At 42.1% G+C, this 25,778-nt stretch overlaps 1 protein-coding gene across 1 annotated transcript in view; it reads right to left on the minus strand.

Moving 5' to 3' along the window:
* The window catches only part of bcl11aa (BAF chromatin remodeling complex subunit BCL11A a), a 58,054-nt gene extending 37,806 nt beyond the window's left edge, over window positions 1-20,248 (minus strand). Inside the window, exons 1-2 of the mRNA XM_007252237.4 lie at window positions 19,766-20,248; window positions 15,700-16,035 (exon numbers count right to left, since the gene is read on the minus strand). Coding sequence (XP_007252299.3) covers window positions 15,700-16,035; window positions 19,766-19,820 — 391 coding nt within the window. The 5' untranslated portion in view covers window positions 19,821-20,248. The remainder of the gene's footprint in view (window positions 1-15,699; window positions 16,036-19,765) is intronic.
* Between the last annotated feature and the right edge of the window lie 5,530 nt (window positions 20,249-25,778).

The following is a 25,778-nucleotide window of genomic DNA, read 5'->3' on the forward strand; positions in this document are numbered from 1 at the left end:
AAGAGGGAACACATTTATGACTCTGTGTTCCTGAAGACAGGAACCTGCCTATTCTTTTTTCTCCCTCCGTATGACCTCCATTCCACTCAGATCACAACCGCAGACACTCCACCACACCACACATTCCGAGGAGTCAGAGTAGCCATTAGGACCATAGCATGGCCCTCAGAGGGACAGAGGCAGACCTGGTTAATCAACAACGGCAAAGCTAAGAGGAAGGCCAGAGGAAGAGGTTAAGTGGCCTATGCTACAGAACTGGGCCCGCTCAATCAATAGCAACAGAGAGCTTCGCCAAACTCTGAACTGGCACAGAGTTCCTCTGAGCGCCTTCCATCCCAAATAAAACCTGGGCCCGGGCTGCAAAGAAATGATTGAGTCATGAAACTAGATTCCAGCTGGACCTGGGAAGGGAGGGGGAGTGGACCGGGGTGATGAATAACTGGGCTTGGGTCAGTACTGGCCAAGGGGTTCACTGGTCATTCCTCAGAGGAAGAGGAGAAATCAATGCCGTCCGCAACTGACGGGAGTAAGTGGGTCATACATCAGGGGTCCGGGGGTCCAGCGCTGCTTAGCGAGCGCCGGCCAGGCAGCCAGTCATGCTGGAGCACAGCCGGCAGTGACAGGCAGCAAAGAGGAAATGCCCCAGCTAGGGCACGCTCAATATGTGGCCCTTTCCAGCTCAGCACACATGGCTCTAAAGCCCGGTCGTGTCCTGTGCGCTCGCCTGCTCCAGCCTCCAACCTCCCGCCTGACAGTTTTTAAAGACTTTAAACACTCACAGTAAAACTGCTGCACCTCGGGCACTGGCGAGCGAAATGTAATTTTTACAAAGTAACTTTACTTTTTCCCCCTCCCGATAAGCCCTTTTTCATGTTAAATTGAGTTCCTATGTTACTTCCTCCTCTCTTTTCACTCACTGTCAGGGATCCACAGGTTACTGCCGTTATCGGGACCAGGCTTTCATTTTCTTTCTCTCTTTTTTTTTTTTTAGGCCGTTTTGTTTTTCTTCTCCAGAAGTCCTCCAAGGTAAGGCAAGATGACAGAGCCCTGGCTACAAGGCCAGCTAACCGGTTTAAACTGGTTCTGGCATGGAGGGGGGTGCTGGCAGAGAGTAGTATAGTGTCGTTTTTGCCTTTAGCCAAAAAAGGAACCGCTGACGTATCGTCAGCAGGTACGAGTGGAAGAGAGAGAGCGAAGAGAGAGAATGAGATGGGGTGAGAGTGGGAAAATAGGGGAAAAGAAATGACCACAAGAAGGGATGAAAGAAGGGAGAAAAAGACTGAGAAAGACAGAAAGAACGACAGACAGCAAGAAAAGGGCAAGAGCGGAAGAGCGACTAGAAAGGCTAGCTAGAAAGAGAGCACAGGCTATGACACTGTCTCATCAAATGCCTGGACTTCAGCCAAGTTCATCTGTTAATGGACAACCACCGTAGGGCCCCACCCCTCCCCCTCCAACCGACACACTCCCCTCCCTCCCTCTCTCTCTCTCTCTTTCTCTTCAACTCTCCCAAACTCTCTCTCTCTCTCCTCCTTTTCTCCCAGTTAAAAAAAAAGCTAGACATAGATTATTCCTGTGCTTTTCCCTTTCTATTCAAGATAAACAAAGTGCTTCAGGTTCAGGGCACACCCTGGGACCCCTGACAAAGCAATCTATCATCCTGTCTGGCTGAGCCAGTCTGACCACACTGAGCCTGAGGAGACTAATGGGAACGCTGGACAATTTTGCCTTTGTGAGGCTGCCCCCTCTGCTCCAGCGCCCCCGTTTCAATGGCCCTTCACAGACACAGATGTGCTTGACCAGTCCCTCTGAGGTCTGGATATATCCCTCTTTCCCTCTCTCGCTTTCTTTCTTTATCTATTTCTGTCTCTCTGTGTCTCTCTGCCCACACAACCAACTTCAACTTTATGATGGGGAAGTGAGAAAAAGAGAGAACAAGAGAAAGAGAGAGAGAGTGAGGGAAAGAGTTGAGTTAAGTAAGTTGGTTGAGTGAGAGCAGTTGGTTAGCATGAGCCCCAGACGTGTTGAGACACATGCAGCTTCTGGATCTTCCCGGGGAATGACATGCAACAGAGAGAATGAAAGAGAGGAGGGAGAGAAAATGAGAGGTGAAGGAAAAAGAAAAGAAAAAATAAGTTTTAAAATGAAATACAAAGTTTTAAAAAGTGAAGAGGATCATTTCAATTCTTTTTGTTTCATCTGGCAACCAACAGCGGTACTACAAGTCCCTGTTCTTGAATTTTGCTCCATAATGCATTACTTCATAAGACAGTCTCGTTTTTCAAAAATAATCGTTAAAGCAATTGGCAAGTTTTCCAAAAGGTCAGCACTTTCTCCAAACGATCCTGCTCACGACAGGACGCGCCGGTGCTGAGTATTGTTACTGGCTGCTGTCAACAAGCAGAGGCTGACATGGCACTGGGCCTATTGTTCCGGCAGCTATCTGATACCGAACAAGGATTAGGGCAGAAAAACATAAAGCACCCCTTGTACTTTAAACAACAACATAAAGCGTCCTCCAGACTGGTGGTGTGTGTTCTGCGAGCTGAAAGGAAGAATGTGCAGGACAAGTTCATACCATTTGTGTGCGTTAGTGTGTATATGCACGTGTGTGTGTGTGTGTGTGTGTGTGTGTGTGTACACTCTAAGCTCAGGGAACAGGCTACAGGCAGCAGTGTCCTTTGGGGATAGGTTCCTGTTCAGAGCACAAACAGACACGGTTCACAACCCACCGCTGTGAAACAAACAGTTCGGAGTCTTCGCCAGGATCTAAACCTGTCTTGCTCACACACATACACACACAGCACACAGTACACACACACACACACACACACACACGCACACACTCACAGTATGGTCTGCAGCTACAACCCTGCTACGTACAGTCTGTCCAGGACTCAGAGCAGGACACAGCACTCAAAAACAAACAGCTTTCTTCCAAGTCACAAGTCCTCCTATAACCAAAATAGAGGTGCCAAAAAGACGCAAGACATAGAAGCACTACGCTTTGTTTCTTATAGAATGCATGAATGGTTCTTTAAAGAAAAAATATTTTATTTGTGAGTGAAAAGATTCTTACATTTGTGTGACTTTTTTTAGGAAGGTTTTGGTTTCCCTTCCATTTTAAAATGATATTTTTTTACAATGTTTTTTAATAATAGTATTTTTTAAATAACTTTTCACTCATTTCACACTCAAATAGAAGCTGTGCTTTTTACAAATTTAACGCAATTTTGCAGAAAGCATTTATTATCTTTTTAAGCACATATGAGACCAATTAAATCTGCTTTACTTTTTATATTCCATTTTTCCCTCGTTTTGTTACTAAAATGTTTGAAGTTTTTTTTCGTCACATTTTTTCTTTCATTTCAAGAAGCCTTAATTTCAGGAACTCGTCTCCAAAAATAATGTAACTCTCAGTGTAAGTCAATGTAAAAAGTAATTTTGGAGCGAAATATTTAACCTCGATCAGGTTAAAAAAAAAAGTAAAATGGGTAAAAAAAACTACTCTTTTTTAAATGATTTCAATATATATGTATTATATACATAATGATACAATTACAATACTGTAACATTACAGTCACATTTGTATTTTAACATTACAGTACAAAACCACAAGTGCACCCTCATTAAAACAATGTGTTTAAATATATGGAATATATGGAATTCATGCAATCAAAAAACAAACAATGTAATGATGTAATTGGGTATAACAAAATAATTATGTAATATGAATTAAATGTATAACAAAACAGATACACAATGCATACACTTCTAAGAGATTAGTTTATCAGCAAAGAGATCAAGAACGATGGAGTCACAAAGGAAAAAGAAAGAAAGAAAAAATCTAAAAGAAACAAAGAGACGGACATAAGCACACTAACGAGAAGTAAACAAACAGAGCGAGCTAGGAGGAGCAGAAAGCAAGAGAGAGAGAGAGCGCGCATAAGAGAGAGAGAGGGAATAAGAATGAGCCATTTTCTAGTCAACTAATCAGGGAGCACAGAAGGCTAATCAGGCTGTAATACAGAGATCAGCAGTGGAGAGTAAGAGAGGCTGGACAGAACTCTCTCTGAGCCCACTAAACCTCCAGCGCCATTTCACCGTTTCTTTACCCATTTTGGAACGATAAATTATCCATTAGATTTCATCATATCTTACTAAGGCAATTACATCAAGAAAATGATAGCGTGTGTGGAATCAATTATGCATGCCCTTGGCCGGAGACCAGAGGGCCGGGAAGTCGAAGAGGGCAGATCCACTCCACAGACACATGTACACACACACACACACACACACACACACTCACTCGTATAATACATACTCAAACACACACATAAGTACATTCACAGAAAGAAACTCACACCACTGCAAACCACACACATATACACACACAGGCACAGAAACACATCCATATACAAACACACATGCTCAAGCACACACGCACACACACACACAAATAAAAAAGACCCTGGATCTCACAGATGTGCCCCATCAGTTCATCTTACTGCCTAAAAAGTTCATGCACTTAATAATTTATTTGTGTTCTGGATACGGTTTCCCAGCTGAATATTAACAACTTTGAAGCGTGCTCACAGCCAGGGTAGGGCTAAAAGAGTCCTGAGGAAACAGTGCCTGCTGGGTCCCCCTGGCCCAGGCACCCCCCCGCCCCCCCCCCCCCTCCTCTCACACACATACACCACCCACCACCACCACCACCACCCTCCACCCCAACACACACACACTCCCTCCGCTTCCCCTCCCTCCATCTCTCCCGCCCTCCGCCAACGTGTCCATTAGAGAAACGCACTGTGCTCCACCGCGCCATACACAACTTATTTTTTCCCCTGATTAAAAATTCCTTTTCATCACAATGTAGGTTTCAGCACTCCCTTGAAGCACTTCACAGAAAGCTGCTAAGGAGAACGAGCGAGAATAATAATAATAAAAAAAACAACAAAATATACAGCGAGGAAAAAAAATTATGAAAGGGAAAAATTACCCCCTTGAGTTTTTGTTTTGTTGTTTTGTGTTTCTTTTTTTTTATTTGTTTTGTTTGGCTGAGTTTTCTGATATTTTCAGCTCATTATAGAATATGCAAGAATTTCGTTTGATTGACATCTTTGTTTTGTTTTGGGTTTTTTCACACCCCCTCCCTACCCCTCTAACCCCACCTCCCCCTTTGGTTGGGCTATTGCATATGGAAGTTATTGTCTTCGGGGAACTGCTCAGGCAGATACATAGTAAGGCATGCATGTGGGGGTATGTATGTGTGTGTGTGTGTGTGTGTGTGTGTGTAAGTGTAAGAGAGAGTGTGTGGGTCAAGCGGTGCAACTGCATTTTTTCAGCTATGGTCTCATTACCACCACACATGCCTATGTGAAGATTACTTAGATGCTACTGTGAGAAAAAAAAACATTATTTAATTCTTCTATTTGTTTTTATTTATTATTTAAGAAAAATAGCACACAGGTTAGAACTTTAGCAATGCTGTGTGTGTGAGAGAGAGAGAGAGAGAGAGAGAGAGAGAGAGAGAGAGAGAGAGAGAGAGAAAGAGACAGAGAGTGAGAGAGAGAGAGATTGTGGAGGCTGGTCAACATCTGCTTCCACACAGAAGAAGAAGGAGGCTACATATAAAGGTCTCGCTGTCTGCTGAGCTTTACACATATACATCCCCCAGCCATGGAGAATGTAGAATGCAGAACCTAGCGTGTATGTGTGTGTGTTTGTGTGTGTGTGTGTGTGTGTATATACATGCATGTATGCATGTTTGTGTTGTAAGAAGAATGGCTACATGAGAGAGCTCAGGCAGGCACGTTGCTCTCTATGTGTGTGTGTTTGAGTGTGTGAGAGTGTGTGCGAGTGTGTTGAGGCTGATCAGCAGTGATTAACTGCAGCACCGTATGCAAAGCGCATTAATGAAGGGGTGCAGAGTCATCATGTAAATTAAATATGTCAAATCTCCTGGTGAACTTTCAATCTTCACGTGCAAAACGCTGCTTTCATTTACATCCTGCATTTTTGCAGGGAAAAGGAAGAAAAGAAAAAAAATGCAAGCAAGTAGAAGCAATTTCCACCTTTTCTGTTTTTTTGTAGTATCCCCTCCCCTGTGTAAGGGCGCGCACACAGACACACACACACGCAGACACACACACACACACCGCTCCCTGCAGAAGGTCTGACAGGCCGTGCTGATGTGTTCGGAATGCACATGGTAATAGGCCAATCAAAAATGCAAAACAATTGGCAATTACTGAGAGGATCTAATGGTCATTAGAATTTACAACTAGGTAATGAACTAAAGTCTGCCCATACCATGCATATTCATAAAGCAATTTAGGCTTTGAAGATTAAAGAAGTGCTTAAAATTCAAATGAGCCCGAGCAAATTATCAGTAAGATTCAGTCAGGAAGTAGCGGCTCTATGTGTATGTATGTGAGTGTGTGTGTAAGTGTGTGTGCATGTGTGTACACACGTGTGAGTCTGAGTGAATGTGGATGCATGCAGAAAAAATAAAGGCGCTACAAAGGGTTCTTGAATCATGCCATTAAAGATCATTTTGTGCTTCCATAACCAAGAATATATATATTTTTTATATAAAACAGGTATATTTTTGTGGAGAACCCTTTAACTCATTGAATTCTAGCTTTTTTATTCAGCCATTATTCCTATTTCCTTGGTTTAGCATATCTTGTGGAGACCCACAGGGTTCTATTGTAGGGCCAGTAAGGTTGATAATAATTAGTAATGTAGTCATAGAAAGAAAAAAAAAATAAGTAAGGGATTAGGTACAGTTTTTTAGGTTACGGTTTTAAAGGTTTAAAGGATTTTAAAAGAACTAGATACAATACTAATACTCAAGGTGCATCAAGTGACCAGATGCAGAAAAAGTGTTTTTGAGCAATGCTGTAGAAAAAAAAATTGTAAAGGAGATGTGTGGAAAGAACCCTTTAAATGTTCTACATACTCAAAAAAAATAAAAATAAAAAAGGCTCCTTTAAGGATTCACTCATATCCTTTGGCAGCACCTTTGTTTTAAGAGTGTGTGTACACATTAGTTCCTGTGTAGCTAAGCAGAGATTGCTCCATCTTCCTCAACTTAACAGGAAAACAGCAATCACCAGAGTGTGTGTAAGTTAAGAGACTCCTCATTGCAATAATTCTCCATTCTTCATCTCCATATTATTAGCTCCAGACACACTGCAAAGCCAGCCTTTATCAACCTTACTCAGAGTCCCTCTCTTATCGTTTCGGCTCTTTCAAACTAGAGAAATGGTATTTCATTAACACTGCACATTCTGAGTGCTGAGATAAAGTCATCACGGATGATAATCTGAAAAGTATTCAATAATCTACTGTAAAGTCCAGCAGATATAACAAGAGTGACATCCGTGGCCGTAACAGTGATTATAAAACACTACGAGTACAACAGTATGGAGTAGCATGAGTACTAGAGGATGTCAGTCAGTATAGGAATGCTGCAAATGCTGCAATAATGGCATGCTACAACCATGGGTATAAAAAAAAACTCTCCTCAGAGGCATAAAAAAACAGATTCTGTAAAGTCACTAAAAGATAAATAAATGCATGGATTATATTACAATGTAAAATGTAATTAAATTGCTATCCTTCAGCAGGGTTTGGCCTGTTTCATCCTACAATCACCTAAAAATAAAGCAATTAACTTATTGGTGAGCAGGGGGGAGGTAGTGCGACAGGCATTCCTGAGCTGGGTGAGGGGTCATGACCCTCAAAAGGCCCAATCGGTGCTCTGCAGGATTATGCTGCTGCTCTAAACAAGACACTAAACAAAGCTTGCTAAGCATGGAACTGTCACAATCACCACAATCAGCGCATGTATATACACACACATGCTCCTGTTAATTTACATATTCAACAGATCAGCTGGTATAGATCACAACTTCAGTTACTTATTTCGAAAGCTCTGCCTCGTTCTCATAATTTCTAATAACATTCTCTAAATTGCAATGATATTTGAATATCTGTGCATGTTTCTATTCAAACGTATGAGAGTGCTAGGATTTGACTTTGCATGTCATGCAGATCATAGAAACAATAAACATAGTTAATCTAGGAAGGACCTGCACATATGACTTCCTTCTCTCTCGCTCCCCCTATCTCTCTCTCATTCACTCTCTCTTTACAGTGTGCTTCCAGAGGGCCAGTTAGTGAACTAACAAGCATCTAAAATGTTGCTGCTGTTATTTGGAAACCTTGTTTTATCAAAACAGCAACTATACAGGAGAATAAAAAACTAAATTAAATTTCAACAGAAGTCAATGTACAAAGGTTTAATTTCATGTAATTCTGAGCAGTTATACTTATTTTAACACCATGTAAAGAATAACCGCCAAGTTAAAAAGTCTTCATTCAGCTTGTGTTTATTTGATGCTAATGGAAAAAAGTGTTACTAGGGATTATAACTATGTACACTTTTTTCAAAGCATTTTCTCCCACTGTTAGCTTTTTTTCTCCAAGTGCTCCAAGACCACTTTTCCTTCGGCAGGGTTTTCAGTTGACACACTGCCTCTGTTTACCTCCTGTACCCAGGCCACAACACAGACACACCATGAATACGCACTTACTTCCACACATATACACTCAAATCTGCTCAATCTAGGCAACTGCCCAATACTAACAAGAGCAGGCAATCAACCAGTTCAGACGCAAATAGAAACACACACACACACAGTTGGCGCACACACACTTTTAAACAGGCACATGTGTGCGAGGGGTGTGTTGTGGACTTGGAGTTGAGCTAAGTGCAGTGGACAAGGCCCTTTAAAAGCCTAAGCAATGGGTAGTAGTATTAGTACCCATGTTGATCCAGCTAAAATGGGCCAAGACTCATTCTGGACTGTTTAGGCAAAGAAAGGCAGTAACAAGTTAAGCTAAACGGTGTGAAGGGCAGTCAATAAGTTGGTAAGCAGTGCCCTGCCTTTACCTGTGTAGTGTGTAAAGCTATGGATATTAAAGAGAAGGCCTATTGAGAGGAGCAGGCTTGGAGGAAAAGGAGAAAAGAACAAAGCACGGCCCTGAAGGTGTCTGCAGAGAGACTAGGCTTCTGCCATTTGTAACCATTATAGCCCAGATGAATTGATCGCATTGAGCGTCTTGGCTGGCAGAAGCTGAAAGTGAGTGGCACTGCGCTGGTCAAGGTGACCTCACCCACTCTGTGCAGCTTTAGCTGCCCTTTGAAACTGAAAAGAAAGAGAGAAACAGAGACAGAGAGAGAGAGAGAAAGAGGGGAGCAGTGTGTGTGTGTCTGTCTGTGAGAGAAAGAGAAGAAAATAAAGAATAAACAGACAAGATCGGTGACAGTCATGTTCCTGAAGGCCAGCGCCGCTGCCACAACATAACATGAGAGCAGCGTAATTGAACACACATGTTTGTGTGTGTGTGTGTGTGTGTGTGTGTGTGTGTGTGTGTGTGTATGCGTGTGTGTGTGTACAGTAAAGGTAAACACAGTAGTAAAAGCTGGCCTCACTGTAGCCCACCCTAGGCCGCCAGCCCTGCTCTGTGCCAACTCTTCCCTGGCAGCATCCACTGAGGGATGTCCTGTTGCAACACTGCCAACTCACGTAGCCTTTCATGTTGTACCGCGCGTCCCACCCGACACACACACACATTTTATACTATATTTTGTTTCCATATACAATATACATACACATCCATATACACACACACACACACACACACACACACACACACACCGTTCTTAGTATCCACAAGTACAGAGTCACACAAACACAAGCTAACATACACACACACACACACACACACACACACACACATATGCATGATGCACAGTAATTCTGCACCGGTGTTTCCAAAAGCCCACTCTGTAATCCACTGGGATTTATAAATACACTTTGTAGTACATAAACATTTTTACGGACTCATTCTCTAAAACATCTGACATAATTTGAGAGCTACACTGTGACGGGACCTGGTGGGTCTATACACACATCCATCCACACATACACAGACATGTGAGTGGGCAAAGCCACACACACACACACACACACACACACATATATATACGCTTGGTGTACAAATCCTGTCCATCTCCTTTATGTAAAAAAAAAAAGACAGGCAACGAACTCTCTTAGCCTGCACATGAACATGCACAGCAATAAGTGCTTCCTATTGACTACTATGAATCAATAGCCCAGCTGTACCTCTGTTAAAAAAAAAAAAAAAAAAAAAAAAGGCACAAGACTATAAACACCACTGAAACAGCCCGGCTCAGTGGAGAAACGCAGTACACGCAAATCCAGGCATTCTGGAGGAGATGCAGGAGAAGCGAATGGGTGCACACCGGCGAGATTTCTCCTCTCACGATGGAGGAGCCGCCATTGTCCTGTGGTGGGAGGGTCTCAGGGAAGAAGCGTCACTGGGTGGTGAGAGCGAGAGGGTGGCACTGTGCCAGGCAGTGCCCGTCTGGCTGCTAAATACCTTTGTTTCCTGCAAGCTGGCTTTGGACCACGAAACCAGGTGAATAGAAGATTTTTTTCTTAAAAATAAAATATTATTTTTTAAATGCTTGCATTTGTATTCATTTCTCTTCACAAAAATAATTGAATGGGAATATTACAGAATGTAATTCTTTAGAGAGGGTTGTTTTTTATTTTTAAGAGGTGCATCACCTAATTCCTTTTTAAGAAATAAATCTTTAAAAAGCCACAAATGTGTGCACCATGGCCAATTAAATGAGGGAAAAAAAAAAAAAAAGCAAGCAAGAAATGAACAATGCCCACACGCACACACACACAGTACACAGGCGTCTAGATCATGCAAATCAATGCTGAGGATGCTGGACATCACAATGCATGTGTGAGCGATGCTCCAAATAAGATCCACCCAAATAGCTAACTGCTCCAGAACTGGAGAATTACACATTATCAGCTGCCATTATTAAACCTTATCCCACAGGACACTGTTAAGCATCTCTATCTCTCTATCTCTCTCTATCTCTCTCTCTCTCCATCACATACATACATACATACATGCACACACCTGGCTTGTAACGCATTTGCAATACTGAAATATACATGCATATCACACACACACAGTTACACACAGGTACATCTTTCAGCCTATACATCTACATACGCATGCACAAACACACACACACACATACAGTAGCAAGGTCTAGGGCCTTAGTTTTCTCAGACAGGAAGACAGCACTCCGAGAGCCCGAGCCAGTGGAGCAATCATGCCGGTGAAAAGAAATGAAATCTGGCATTCTTTGGAAAATTAGAGGGGACCTTCCATTTCAATGCATATTCATAAAGAGCATCTTTGCAGGCGCTGTGCGCTATCGCGGCTTGGCGAAGACATGCTTCTTTGTCATGCGGCGAGCCACTTCCTGATAATTCATTTTCCTGATAGTGGGGGAAAAAGGCATGCTGGAAGATGTGGTGTATGGGTGGCTGCGTGTATTCAGAGGTGAAAGCTCGGCGGCGTACACACATACACGCATACGGGTACGTCTGTGCCCCTGTCTCGCCACAAATAAAAGGATTTTTCGCTCTTGTAATGCCAAGACGACTCACATGCACATACACTCACACACACACACTTCCGCACATTTTCAAGTGCCTGTACAGCAAGTACATCCCTAGCTGTTTATCCTGGCGCTCACCACAAAGATGCCATGCACACAAATGCACTCACACATGCACACACACACACACTCCTACACACACACACACACACACACACAAACAAACAAACACACAACTGCATGCAAATGCAGAAAGGGCATTGCACGATTTGCAGATATTAAATGACTGAAGATTGAAGCATAAATTAATTGTGACAGAAAAGTGCTAGGACACTATTCTAGCCCACCAACATAGCAAAGCATAGCACAGCATAGCACAGTACAGAACAGTACTGACAACTTTGCACCCACTTACAAAAATGGCTGTGCCAGTTCCTCAGTCCCCTCAATCTTCCCAAAGATTTCTACTTTGATGATAATTACGATCATGACAGACGAGCGTGTTTGAATCGGTAGGCGATTTCCAAAAAAGACAAAACTAGACAATAAAGAATAAAGAGGGGGGGAATGCTCAAATTGCAGGGGTCTCTGTTAAGTCACTCATCCAGGTCACATTTTGGCACTGAAAATTGCTGGCAGCTCATGCACCAGGCAATCGCACACAGTGTAATTGATTCAATATTAATTGGATGCCCCTGATTTACACTGACGGCTAAAGCCGTATGAAGAAAGAAAAAAAAGAGAGGGAGGGAGAGAGAGAGAGAAAGAGAGGGAGAGAGAGAGTAAGTGAGAGAGGGAAGCGTTGAAAGCCAGCCTAGCAAAGACCATTTAAAAAACAATTATCTGCATTGAGGTCCATTCTGCATGGCTGCAGCATTCGTCTGAACTAATCGGTTGATCTATTGCAGAGCACTCGTCATTTCCAAAGGCACACCATGGCAGGAGACAGTCTTGAAAACTGCCTGTTAAAAAAAGTTCACCACTCCAAATGGCCACAGACTCGGAGCCAAAGCAAATTCAATCTGTCGTGTAGACATATTTTGGATGATGGCATCTCTAAACAGGAGACTTTTTTTTTTTGTTGCATTTTAGCCAGTCTTGCATTGCGTAATCAAAGAGTAGAAGTAGAGAAGTAATAAAAGAAACATTAGACAAGACTCTAGTCAACATATCAATCTGAGGATCTGACATAATTACTGATTGAAACTAAACAGAAATTTGTCCTGTTTTTTTTGTTTTTTTGTTTTTGACAACCTGACCGCCTTTCCACCCCTCTCTTTTGTAAGTAAATCTCGGGATTGGATAGAAAATCTCATTTAAGGATTAATAGAATAAAACGCTACAGTTAAGCAGGACGTGCCATGGTCCACATTAAAATGCCACAGAGAAGAGAGAGAGACGAGAGGAGAGGGACAGGAGAGGAGAGGAGAAGGCTGCAGAGTCGATTAGCCCTATACTTTCTGGCTGGGCCCCCCAACCAGGATACATGGCCTATTTGGGGCAGTACACACACACACACACACACACTCATATACACACAGAGAAACGCACCCCTCACCACTGCCCCTTTTCAGAGTCCATTCCTCTGTGACAGGTACTGCCTTTCGTCTAACTAAGCTGCTCTATATGGAAATTGTGATGTTACATCACACATGCAGCACTCCATATTTGGCGGTTTGTAGCTATAAATGTGAGTCTGACATTATTTTAATGTTATATTTTTAATTTATGAATTGAAAAAAAAAAATTCTGAACATAGATATACAAGGCATATAATGCAGCTGAGTATAATTAGTTAATAATAATATTAATAAAGTTACGTAATATTTTTAATTAGTATTAAAAATATATATATAAAATAAAATAAAAGGTAAGAAGCTTTCTCCACACACATACTTTATAATTGTTTTACATGTTCCTGCTTACGTTCTACCTACACTTGAAGATACTGACTGCAAAGCAATGTCCAATATGGCTAATTAATTTACAGTATATCTCTTATGACCAGTCATCCTGCAGCCCATTCAGCAACACACACACACACACAGAAGCTGTTAACGTCTTTCCCACCAAGCTGTTTTAAAACATAAGAAGCACACATAATACCAGTGACCCAACACTATCAGCTGAACCCTGTTACATTATGATGTAAATGAGTTTAATAACCCAGTTTAGCGGCTGACAGAAACAAGAGACGTGTGTGCGATAGCTTGTGCATATAAAGCCGTTGTATAATTTGCGCTGAAACGGCATCAACATATTTAAAACAAAGGGGTTAACTAGACACCGCTGACCCCCCCTTACCACCCTGATCCATTAAAACCTAAATCAATCTAATGTATGTGGTGGCTACAAGAACCACAGCGGACTGCACGTCCCATCCAAGTCTTTTCACAGCACCTGGGATTTAATTGTTCCTTCAGACCCACAGAATCCATAATAGATATGGTTCCATGATAGAAGTGCATAGCCAATAATTAGTCCTCAATGAGGGCGAGGCCAAATGAATGGATGGTAATGTCTGGGCCCAAGACGCTACCCAGAGCATAATCCATAATAGCAAAGCAGAGAATGGCCCAACCAATGTTAGGCCAGAGCAGAAAATCAGACTGGAGAGGCTCACTCACACTTTTTCATCTTTTAACAAGCGCTCTCTATAAATTACCTCCAGCAGCCAGCCACACACACACACACACACACACACACACTCATATGGCCAGTGGGATCACATCTCTAATGTTTCATGAAGCACAATAATGGCTTACTTCACTAAAGTTAGCTACTCAAGGCACGGGGAGACTTATGACTACCTTGGGTCACATTTTAACACACCGAATTCCAGACATTTCTTTTTTAAGGTTGTTTACAATCAATGTGATAAACTGTCTTGTTTGGCTCTTTGTTTCCGTAGCAGTATTTCATGTTTTCCCATGCCTTATTTAGTGCAGGAAGTCAACCACACTCGACTCACTCTAATTAAAATGCGCAAAAACTAAAACAAATAATTAGTGGTGTTAAGATTCTTTAAATAAATGACTGTCCCCTCACATCCAAAAATAAGCGAGTGGCCCTTCATTTCATTTCCTTTTTTTTTTATTTTGATCAGAAAGTGAAAATGTGTAGGCATACATTTACACGGATAAGATGTGGCCGTGTTAAAACCACACTGAAATCAAGATGCATCTGTGGAAACCACATGAGAGAGTATGAGCAGCGCGGAAAGGCATTTCCCACGGGCCTGTGGACACACACTGAGGGGATGGCCTCTCCTGTCACACCACAATCTCCTCCAACCAGCCCTCCAGCGCCCAAACTGTCCCTACTCTTTCTCCCTCTGCTGCTCCCTCACTCTCCCGATTCCCTCTTGGTCTTGGTGTGGATGTGCCGTGCTCCTGACACACCCTCAGTGCTCTACTTTGGTCGGTCACAAAATGGCAACATAACGTCAAGACTGGATGGGGCTTTTTTTTTTTTTTACCACTAGGATGGCTTTGATTACTATAGAAGAAGAAAGTACCAATTTCAAAAAAACAGAACTGAATCCCAGGGTACTACCTGAACAAGGTTAACTGTTTAACTGCTCAGAGAGGCCAAATACATCTGAAAGGAAAGGAGGTAAAACTAGACTCACTCATGTGCCAAAACAAGCACAGAGCCAGTGTCTGAGATACATGATGTATGCGGTAGGACTGATTTTAATTAAAAAAATCCCACCCAGTCAAAGTGCAGAGTGAGAGCCAGGCTAATTCCAAACTGCGATGAGCTCGAGACAATAAATCAGAACAAAGAATGTTTTTTTTTTTTTCTTCATCTTCGTGCTCTAACAGAGTCATGCAATGATATGATATATAAGCCCCCCAATCCTCCAACCCCACAGCTCGTAAATATTCAACACTCTGAAATGTGTCTCCACAGTTGTGGACGAGAAACCCCACGGAGAGAGAACATATGTGTGCGATATGCGGCCTACACATCTTCACGAGTCCACAGTGTAAAAAAGTGTGTATCACACTTACATCCAGAGTACACACAGACACACTAATACACACCTCACAAACACATACACATTCATACATACATACAAACGACAGATCACGTAATCGCTCCGCATTCATGGACTGCCATGGCCTTTGGAATAGAATAGTCTTTTGGGCTATATGTTTGTTTACCTGTAACGTTCTCCTGTTTAGGACAGATTCCTCGAGAAGACGTTGACAAGCAGTCGTCGTCCTCCGGCGTGACCTGGACGCCCACTTCTACAGGGTTGGAGGCTCTCCTCAGCTCGCTATACGACGGAGAAGGGGGTTTATCCATTGCCTTGTCCATGCACGGGGTGCCATTGCATTGCTTCCTTTTGTGCTCAATAAAAATCAGGATATCCCCCAAAGGGAAGTTCATCTGACACTGGCCGCAAGTAAGCAGGTCCTGGTCCCCTTCCGGAGCGACCTGTACCAGCCCGTGCTGTTCCTGCCTCTCCTCTGAGACCACAGATGACAGGGGCTCGGCTGCTCGTGGGAAGCGATGGCGTGCGAGACACAAGGATTGAGAGAGAGACACAGAGAGAGACAGAGAAAAATTAGAACTTACAAGATTTTCTAAGCAATTTAACCAGTGTTGTGACTGGGGCAAAGAATTATATCAACCAATTATTTATATTGCATGTTATTGTCGTTTACACAAAGAAATCATCTGCAATAAATTAATAAGTGTTGATTATTTTTTTCTTTTTCATTATCTCTCTTGTTGATAACATCTGTAAAACATCTTGAATAAAATACTTATTTTTAAAAATATTATAAATTCCTACAAGTAAAAATAATCTCTAAAAGTGATCCAGTATGGGGGAAAATATGCAGCATTTTATTTTCTTTTAGACATCATTTATTATTTTGATAAAGTTTAATGATATAAAATGTGTCTTTACCAAAACTTTGATGAATCGACAGCTTCAACCACAGTGCAACACTACTCAGCTTATGCTTTCCTCTGCTCCAAGTTAAGATGTGATTTTTTTTTTTAAAGCACATGTGAAGAAAAGGCCATTTGGATGTGGTTAACACGTGTGCAGGCTAACCAAAGATATGTGTAGGCCAATGCAAGACCATACTCCTCACTTTTATTCCCCTTCATTTATAACCATGTTCACTACTAACTGGCACCAGCAAACTGCCTTCCACTGCCTCACTACTAGTGACTGTAGTACTTTTTAAAGTTGTGCTAAAGTTCCCTACAGCAGCAGAAAGGTGGGGGTAACACATAGCAAAGATTAGCAAACGAGTGTGTTTTTAGTGCTCATCACTACTCCAAGCAGTTCCATCAGTCTGTGAGTTCCTTAACACTCTACAGCATCCTGACCTTCTTTACTAAGCTGCCAATCTCATACTTTAATGGACTTAAGACCACTGAGGATCAAAAAATAGATTCCCAATTTAGTTAGTGAAGATTGATACATACTGATTTTTTTTCTTCTCTTTTAAAGGTATCGAGCTCTTGTGATCTTTTGAGGCTAAATGTTTTTTTTTTACCTTAAGCTGAAATACACACACTCTCTCTCTATCTCTCTCACACACACACACGCACACACTTAGCTCTCAGACCTTTACCACATGTGCGCGTGATCGCGGACTAAAACATAGCGCGGACTAAAATCCTTTTGGACCGTATCCCACGTCTTTAAACGCTCGGCTCATTCCGGGGAACAGCAGGGGGTTTTCGAACACCACGCGTCGTTTTACCTGCGCGGATTAACACATATGCACGCCTGAGCTCTCGCCGTGCAATAAGCAAATAAACCGTCTCCTTTTTAAACTAAACGTTTAAAGAATATAAAGTTTAAGGCTGTTTAAGGAGCTCCTTTGGTTTAAAAACATCCATTTTTTTCCATTGATTGTCAAACACTGAAATGAGAATTGCAGTTATAGGCTCTGATTAATTTAATGCAAATCTGTGTATACAATTGGCTGCTGTAAATGGACGTACATACAAATAACAAATCCTCTAAACGCAGAATATGGGCTGCCACGGGTTCTTGTGGGAGTCTTTTAAACTGAGTAATTAAAAATGATAAATATGTGATAAATCATAAAGCAAGTATTCATGCAATTTATATAAAACAAAAATATGGTTATTATTTTTTCAAAAGAAGATCAGATCTTACAGTGCAACTGCAAAAGAGTGGACTAAATAAATTGACAAAAATAAAAATAAAAGATCATGCAGTCTTAAGTTTAAGCGATAAAAAAATGACTTTCAACATCACTAAAACAAATTAAATGGATCCAGAGACTTAAAACGGACTGAAAATGCAAATTTAAAAAAGTGAGCAATTTAGCACTTGCTATTTTTTTTAATTTTAGAATCTTATTACTGAACTATAGCTAAGAATAATTCAGAAATAAAAAACATAAGCTATTTAAAAGTGAAGATCGCTTATATAAAGAAAAAAATGAATGAAACAAAAAATCTTAACATGTACTGAGTTCCGGCCGTGTTTTTTCCTAATATAAGTTATTGCATGTGAAACTGCTAAAAAAAAACACGACTTTATTAGTGTTTACGACTGAAACACAGCATCGGTGTCAGAGTACCGGTGTTGTTAAGTTTTTGGATATTAAGCCTACGAGTGTGTATCTTCATAGTAGATTTACTTTCTCTTAACCTACTTTTTAAGATTTCATTCAAAACTCAGTATAACCTAAATAAAGCACGTGGTTCCGGGGGTGAAACGGGCTATAGGTGTGCATAACAAGTTTCTCTCTCTTCCAACCCTATCGTGAAATATGTAGACAGAGGTGGCGGTAAAAATCGATCAGGTTCAAGTTCATTTCCAGTTTCTGATCGTAGTGTGCCTCCTAGCGACGAACGACACACACGGCTGGGTGAAAGAGAGACTGGCGTGCAACCTGGAGACGGCACTGAAACCCAACAGCCTGTGTGTGTGGGGGGGAACCCAATAATGTTACACGATACGTTACAACGTTACAACAACGTGGGATTTGTGTCAAGCATGTTTATCGTGTAAAAGGCAGCCTAATGCTTCTGGGTCTCGGTGTCGTTTGAAGAAAAGTCAGGAGAATAAGAAGAAACCGGTGTGCTTTTGCATAGTCTACTTGTCATATTCACGAGCACGATTATGGAGCTATAAAATATCAAATTGGGCGACTTTGCTCAACAACGAGAATATTCACGACCCTGTTCGGACACTTTTCGTGGGTTTCGTTAAAACAGAGCTTACAAAACAAATGTTTAGCATTTTCCGGGGGGTGAATTAAGAAAAAAAATCCCTGAATAAAATGTCTGTTTAAGTAGTTTAAATGCCACTGACGGTCTGTTGTATCTTTAAGTCAACACCGTTCTTTAGTAATTAAACTGAAATATAAATTACACACATTAAATATACGAGGAAGAAAAAGCACTGGTAGATGACCCATTCGCGTTCCTGTTGCTCCTGACGAATAAGGCTAAGTCTCAACATCAGCTCGAGCACTGGAGGAATCACGCTTTTTGTGAGAAAGGAGCTCAGCTTAAAGTTTAAAAGCGTACCTATTATATGTATCTAAGCTTTGCCCAGTTCGGTTGGAGAGGTGAGTCTAAAATAGCCAATACAATGACCGACCCTCTCCGTGGCTGCTGCCGGTGAGTAGTGCACCGCGCGCTCACGCCGCGTTTGTAAACAGTCGGACACGAGATTTCTTTCCCCTTCCCAATCAAAATCCACTTCCACTTTTTGAAAATCTTCCAAAAATAGTGCGAGAGGGGGGAAATCCTGCCCAGAATCGCTCGCAGTCGAGTGCTACGGGTTTACTCCACAACACAGCGCTGAGAGCCAGAGCTGGAGCTGCACACCTACCTACCACAGTCCGGTACCTTACACCGGGTCTTAGATGGCCAAACACACGGACTGGGGGCACGGGAGCCAACGCACGTGGCTTACGCTGAAAAATCGAGCCCTAAACTTCTCAGGAATTTCAGCGGGCGGCTCGCGGACGAAAACAGAAACTTTTCTCAGTAGCTGAAGGTGCGCGTGCTGCTGCTTGACGAGCGGCAGCGACTCGCCACGCTCCTCAGTGAAGTCCACTTGACCGCGGTCTCCGCTGTCCACTGTCCAGTGTGCCTTCAGCGGGCTTCGCTCCACGGTAGCTGCTGTTTTCCCCCTCTTTGCTGCACATTGCACACCGAGACCGACAAAACGAGAGGGTAAGGACGACACAACACAGACACACATGCGGTACTTACGCGAGAAATCCCGTTTGCTTAAGTGCTGGGGTTTGCCTTGCTTGCGGCGAGACATGGTGGTTGGTGGTGGCTTTCAGCTCGGTTCACATCGGGAGAGCCGGGTTAGAAGGGAGACTCCAGAGAAAATATCTTCATCAATGCCTTTGACATCCAAAATAAATTAGAAATAATACAAAGATGGCGCGGGGAAGATGAATTGTGGGATAGCCGTCATGGCTTTTTTGAAAAGAGAGAGAGAGAGAGATGAAAAAATGGCAAAAGCCCCCCTGAGCTGCAAGTTCAAGTGCGGACGTGACGTCCCTGCGAACTTGAACGTCAGGAGATGGATGGACACAGACATACAAAACATGGGCAGGGCAAAGCCGGGGAGTGGGAGGAGGGAGTGGAAATAACAAAACCAATGGACACTCATTAGGGGCTGGACATGAAAAATAGACCCGGAGAAGCCAATGGACAGAAAGATCAGGGGGCCGGACAAGAGGCGAGAGAGAGAGAGGGTGAGCGAGCGAGAGAGAGTGAGAGAGGGTGGGGGGGGGGGGGGTGTTTAATGAAAGCAGCGTGCAGTGTGTATGTGTGTGTGTAGGGGGTGGACGTAGGAACACGGACCACGAAAAGCCAATGGCCATGAGATTCAGGGGGGCTGGGAGTGGAGGGGGTGGTGTGGTGTGGTGTGGGGGGCTGGACATGCGCTATGCGAGGGGAGGGGGAGAGAAACCTTTAATAGAAGCTGCTTCAGTGGACATTGACCAGGGCTAGTGAGCAGCTGAAACACACGTTCAGCTCGTGGTCCAAACAGACAGAAGTGCAGAGCAGAGTTCACGCGGACGCGCGAAAAGAGAGAGAGACGGAGAGGGCGAGAACCTGTGCCGCTGCTGAAAAAAAAAAAACAACAACAAACGATCAGGTTGCGCGTGAACAGGACGGACAGGTTCCGCGCGAGGGCACGGAGGAGGCTCCTCATGTGTCCCCGAGCGGTGCCACATGCACAAACCCCTTTACTACAAAAATAACTTAGAGTTAAATATTAAGCGAGGGACCCTGTAAAAGTAAAAAAAAGAGTAAACGTGGACACTCGCAGGTTTTGTTGATGTTTTTGCGAATTATGTAGGTGGGACTTAAATATTCCACAAGTCTAGCCTAGTTTTAAAACCCATACCACAGTGACGACTATATGATGGGAGCAGCCCACTACAAAGGGGGCTGGGGTTTAACAAGTTTCAGCTGTGTTCAGGTCAGGATGGCGGCAGGGGGAGGGAGGAAGGGAGGGGGGGTTATGGAGGCTTTTCCACGCGGATTCCGCTATAAGATGCTCCAAACATTTTCAAATAACACCGCGTAAAGAGACAAGGGAGCGTGTAGGCTACACACACACATACACTCTCTCAGACACATACATGCGCGAGCGAGGAGGGAGGAAAAGAGCCACATCCTCGCCAAGTAGCTGAAATAGGACTATAGACTTAGCGAGGCTGTGCGACACGACCACGGCAGAGCGAGCATAGGCGCCAGTCTGCGGGGAAAGGGAGAGAGGCAGGAGGGACTCTGGGAGTGAGAGGAGCTGGGATGGAAAGACCAACCTGCGAGATAAGGTGTGGCCAGAGAGTGAGTGACATTGTTTTACAGGCTACATTGTTTTTGGTTCCTTTCGTTTTGGACAGGCGTTGCTCGGTGCGTGTGTGTGTGTGTATGCTGGAGTGGGCTGCTTTTAAGCTGTCTGAAACTTTTAGTAGACGCGGGTCGCGCATCGAGCGCTCTAGATGACCAGGTCGTGGCGATGAAGTGATGAAGGGACGCAATCAGCGTAACGCGTCAACTTTAATAAATACTTAATGGTTTTATCAGCCTGCTTATATGGAGTTTTAATACGTTTGAATATCCCCATAAGTCGGTCATTAACTAAAACAGTACATATACTGTTCATGAGCGGAGGGGTGGGAATTATGTGAATACGTTGGTTTACTTAATGTATTCCGTGATTTTGAGATGGTGTCGATAACTGAGCGGACAGTGTACCGCGTGCACTGACAACCGGGACCCTCGCGTATTGAGAACCCGAGCTTTTTTTAGGAACATGATTTATTGATGGTCTGTTGTTGAAGCATTTGTGCACTTCGTCGATACTGTAAATTTTGAATTATTTTCATTTTTTAAAGTTCTTTTCCCACCATTCGCAGAAAAGGCTACAAACCTTTAAAATGTGACCTTTTACTTTATACCTCGACTACTCTTGGCGAGCAGGCAGATATTTCTAAAGCTTTTAAGATTACATATATATACTTTTAAACCTGACTAAATTCGACAGTGCGTCAGCTGTTGTATTGAAGCGTACAGCCTAAGCGAAGAAGTATAACCCTAACTCCTCACACTCTCTCCGCGTGTCCTCAGTCCCTCTCCCGCCAGCCCTGCTCCTTTACGGCGGACACTGATCAAAGCAGATGAAGCGCTACGCCTCCTGCGGGGACTGGGAGCATAAGGCAAACAAAGCCCTGCGCGGGAACGCACTGCATGTAAACGACAGCGGGAATGAACCAACCATTATCAAATATACTGGATCACCCGTGTCTCGTACAGTCAGGGACACTTTTCGCGAAGAGAGAGATTGTGTGTGAGAGAGAAAAAAAGAGTGAGAAAAGAAAGAAAGAGAAAGAGACATGACTGTTTCTCAAGTGGAATTCATATTTTACACTTCTTTTTTTTAACCATCAATAGATTACACATGGTTATTTACACTAAAGAACACTAAACACTTGCAGTGAAACACCTCTGGGTCACCATAGGAAAGTGACTGACTGATTTTTCCGGCGCATTCCAGTACATAAACCAGCATTCAAAACTCCGATAATACATCTCTTCACCCACTCTCTACCTATTTTCTACTCATCAGCAAACCTTCGACTTTAGCACGAACGTGTGGTTGTTGCAGTTGATTGACCAGCTGTAAAAACTTTTCACTGCATGTTCTTTAAGCATATTAAAATATGTTTTCCTTGGTCAACGTCAACGTGTAAACTGTCAATAAAACCTTTCAATCACCAACTTATTATATTATATTTGTATTTTTATTTTGCATTACCACGAACTATCTGCTTTGCTTCCTTTCAGTTCTACCTTAAGTGTCCAACAAATCTGATACGAAAAGATATTCACCAAAACTATTTAAAGTTGCCTGTCATTTCTACCAAACGCCACGAGAAGTGTTCGTTTTTAATGTCGAGATTTTAACTAAATTTATTAAAACAAAAACGACACAAAAAAGTTAAGAAAACTACTTAAATTCACCTTCCTATCGTTTAAATCTAGCGACAGAACCGTGAGGCCACATAAGAAAAGTCAATGTCGTGAATGGTTACTAAAACAGGCTAATACACTGCGATTTATGCCACTATTGTTTAAATTATGTTGTTGCATACATTTATTGTGTTCATTGATTGGTAAAAACATCATTATTATAGTTTAAATATAATATAATATAGTTGAAATATAATTTATATTATTATGTTTATTTTAATTCTCGAAAAACATTTTAAATGGTTGAATGCAACTTTTTAAAGGCCTTAAGTCAATATGTAAGGGATTTGATTACGTTGTATGCGAATAGTTGTATTGTCTGTAAACTGTGTAAACTTTTTTCACGGTTCTAAAAAATAAATACATATTTTCTATCTATCGCAATATGCACAAAAATGACTTAGAAATTAAAAAAAATGTACCAAAAAAAACGAATGCGCATATAAAACAGCGACTAGTTGTTTAGTTGTTAAACGACACTCTGGTGTGTCAGGTGTGTGTGTGTGTGTGTGTGCGCGAGCCCTGCGGAACACTTGAGTTCATTAGTGGACATCGCTGAGCACAGAAGGCCTGATAGAGTGGATTTGAATGCATGAAGAAGAGCTCGCTCGTGCATGTTGGACAGTCTACAAATATCCAATCAACCCTGGAACGGTGTTAAAGACCGTTCGGTCTGGTCTTACTGGTCACTCTAAATCTAATTATGATCATGTGTCATGTATCTCCGTGATCAGCCTGCGAACATCTCACGTCATTCTGCTCGTTATTTCGCCTTTTCACTCCGCTTCTGTATGTAGACACTGCTTAAGCCTTAGCATTGAAACCGTGACAAACGTCCGATTACAATCGTGGTATTAAGCAGAGTCTGTTTAAGTGACAGGCCTGGAGTCAAATGAACGCCCATTGTAGAGAAATCATTAAAACGAGATGTCCTCAGACCTGAAATCAATCGGCTATTTGACGATGATAAACATTTTAATCAACAGGCTACTTAAAGCGAAAATCTACAGGGACTCGACATGATTTTCAAAGACCCAAAAAAATGGAAACCTTTTACCACCTTGAGCCAAAACAGTGAATGTGAATTTCACCTCAAAAAGAAGAAAGAGAGGCGGAATAGGAATTATCTGAAAAATCCCTAGTAAGTCATGCCTTGCCTTTTTGAAGAAATTTCAAGCTTTAGTAGTTCAGACAGATTCAGAGACTGAAAATTAATATTAATGGGTAGATTCCACAATGGCATTATCACACTGAGCGATGGGTGGGCATGCCATCTGGGGGTTGGCAGGTATTAGATATAATCAAAGGGATTACGTGTCTGTGGGAAAAAAATTATAAACGTGAGTACCGGTTCTAATATAGAAAGCACAGTGTGTGCGTGTGTGTGTGTGTTGGAGAGAAAAGGAGGATAGAGTTTTAAAAACAGCGCAGTTCTGTCTGAATTGAAATGTGTGCTACAGCCAGCCACGCACACTTCTACTGTAATACTATGATTACGTTTGACCGTCTTCAAGCAGACGAGTATCGGTAGCACACACACATGGCCATCGAACGTGCGGGGTTATGGAAGCTGTCAAGTACTCATCAATTTATGGTAGAGGGTAATGCATGCCCGTGTTTATTGCTATAATAGTTAAGTCGTTGTTAATTTTACACTAAACGGTAGTTATGATGATGAATGAGGAGGCCAAGATAGCACACAGGGGACGTTTATCTGTTAGGCCTACCGCACAGCCCTGCTTTCTTTTTTATGGTTTCAGATTTCAAACTGGAAGGTGCACCGAATGTATCTGCACAGTTTTATTCAGGTACATTATTAAAGGCACAAAATAAGACACAATAAGATTCCATATAAGCAAATATCTAGAAATAAGCCAATGCTCCTTAGCCAGGGAGTGAAAATAATCGTGTGTAAGAGGACAAGGAGGGATAATCACCAGCTCTTTGAATCGGGTATAAAAAGGAACTAAGAAGGTATCTTAAAAGGAGCGCACCTTTAAAGTCCATTAAATCAAAACGAATCGATTTATTTAACGGCAGGATAATAAGTAATCTTATGCGGACTATACCTCCTATCCTCTGAAAAGCAAATGGGGATTTGTTGGGCAGGTTTCGTGGTGTCATGATACCAATCAGTCGTGGTCCAAGCCCCCTCTAGTGCCTAAATATAGTATGACAAGAGAATCTTTTTTTTCCTACACTGGAAATAAAGCCAGAGCCGGTAGCGCTTCCACGCTGATGCCTGCCGTCTTGTTGAAAACGTGTTGAACGTTGTACTTTGGATTATTTAAGGGGGTTCATAAACTTATAAGCATATTTTAGGTGGTCGAAATTATTTTTTTTAGCAACTGCTGACCATAGAACTGTTAAGCAGTCTTTTGTTGAGATAGTTTTGGTCCATCATAATCTTTGAAAAAAAATTTAAAGAGTTACGGGTGAGTTCGTTAGAACAAATTATGCAGTGCTTATATGTGGATTAATAATTGTTATTATTACTATTTCAAATTAATACTTTTAAATACATTTTATTATGATTATTTTAATGACCAAAATTCTAATGACCAATTGTATTATAATTGATCATCATAATTGAACACTGTGTTTTGTTTTTTCCATGTGTTTAATTGGGCTCCATATAAAGTTTAGTATAGAGTTCAATTTTAAGGGGTAAAACCTTTTTTTAAGCGAGCTGTTTTTTCGGAAACGAGCAGGTAAACCAGTTAAA

Source organism: Astyanax mexicanus, chromosome 7 (genome assembly GCF_023375975.1).
Source record: "Astyanax mexicanus isolate ESR-SI-001 chromosome 7, AstMex3_surface, whole genome shotgun sequence".
NCBI classification, from domain to species: domain Eukaryota; kingdom Metazoa; phylum Chordata; class Actinopteri; order Characiformes; family Acestrorhamphidae; genus Astyanax; species Astyanax mexicanus.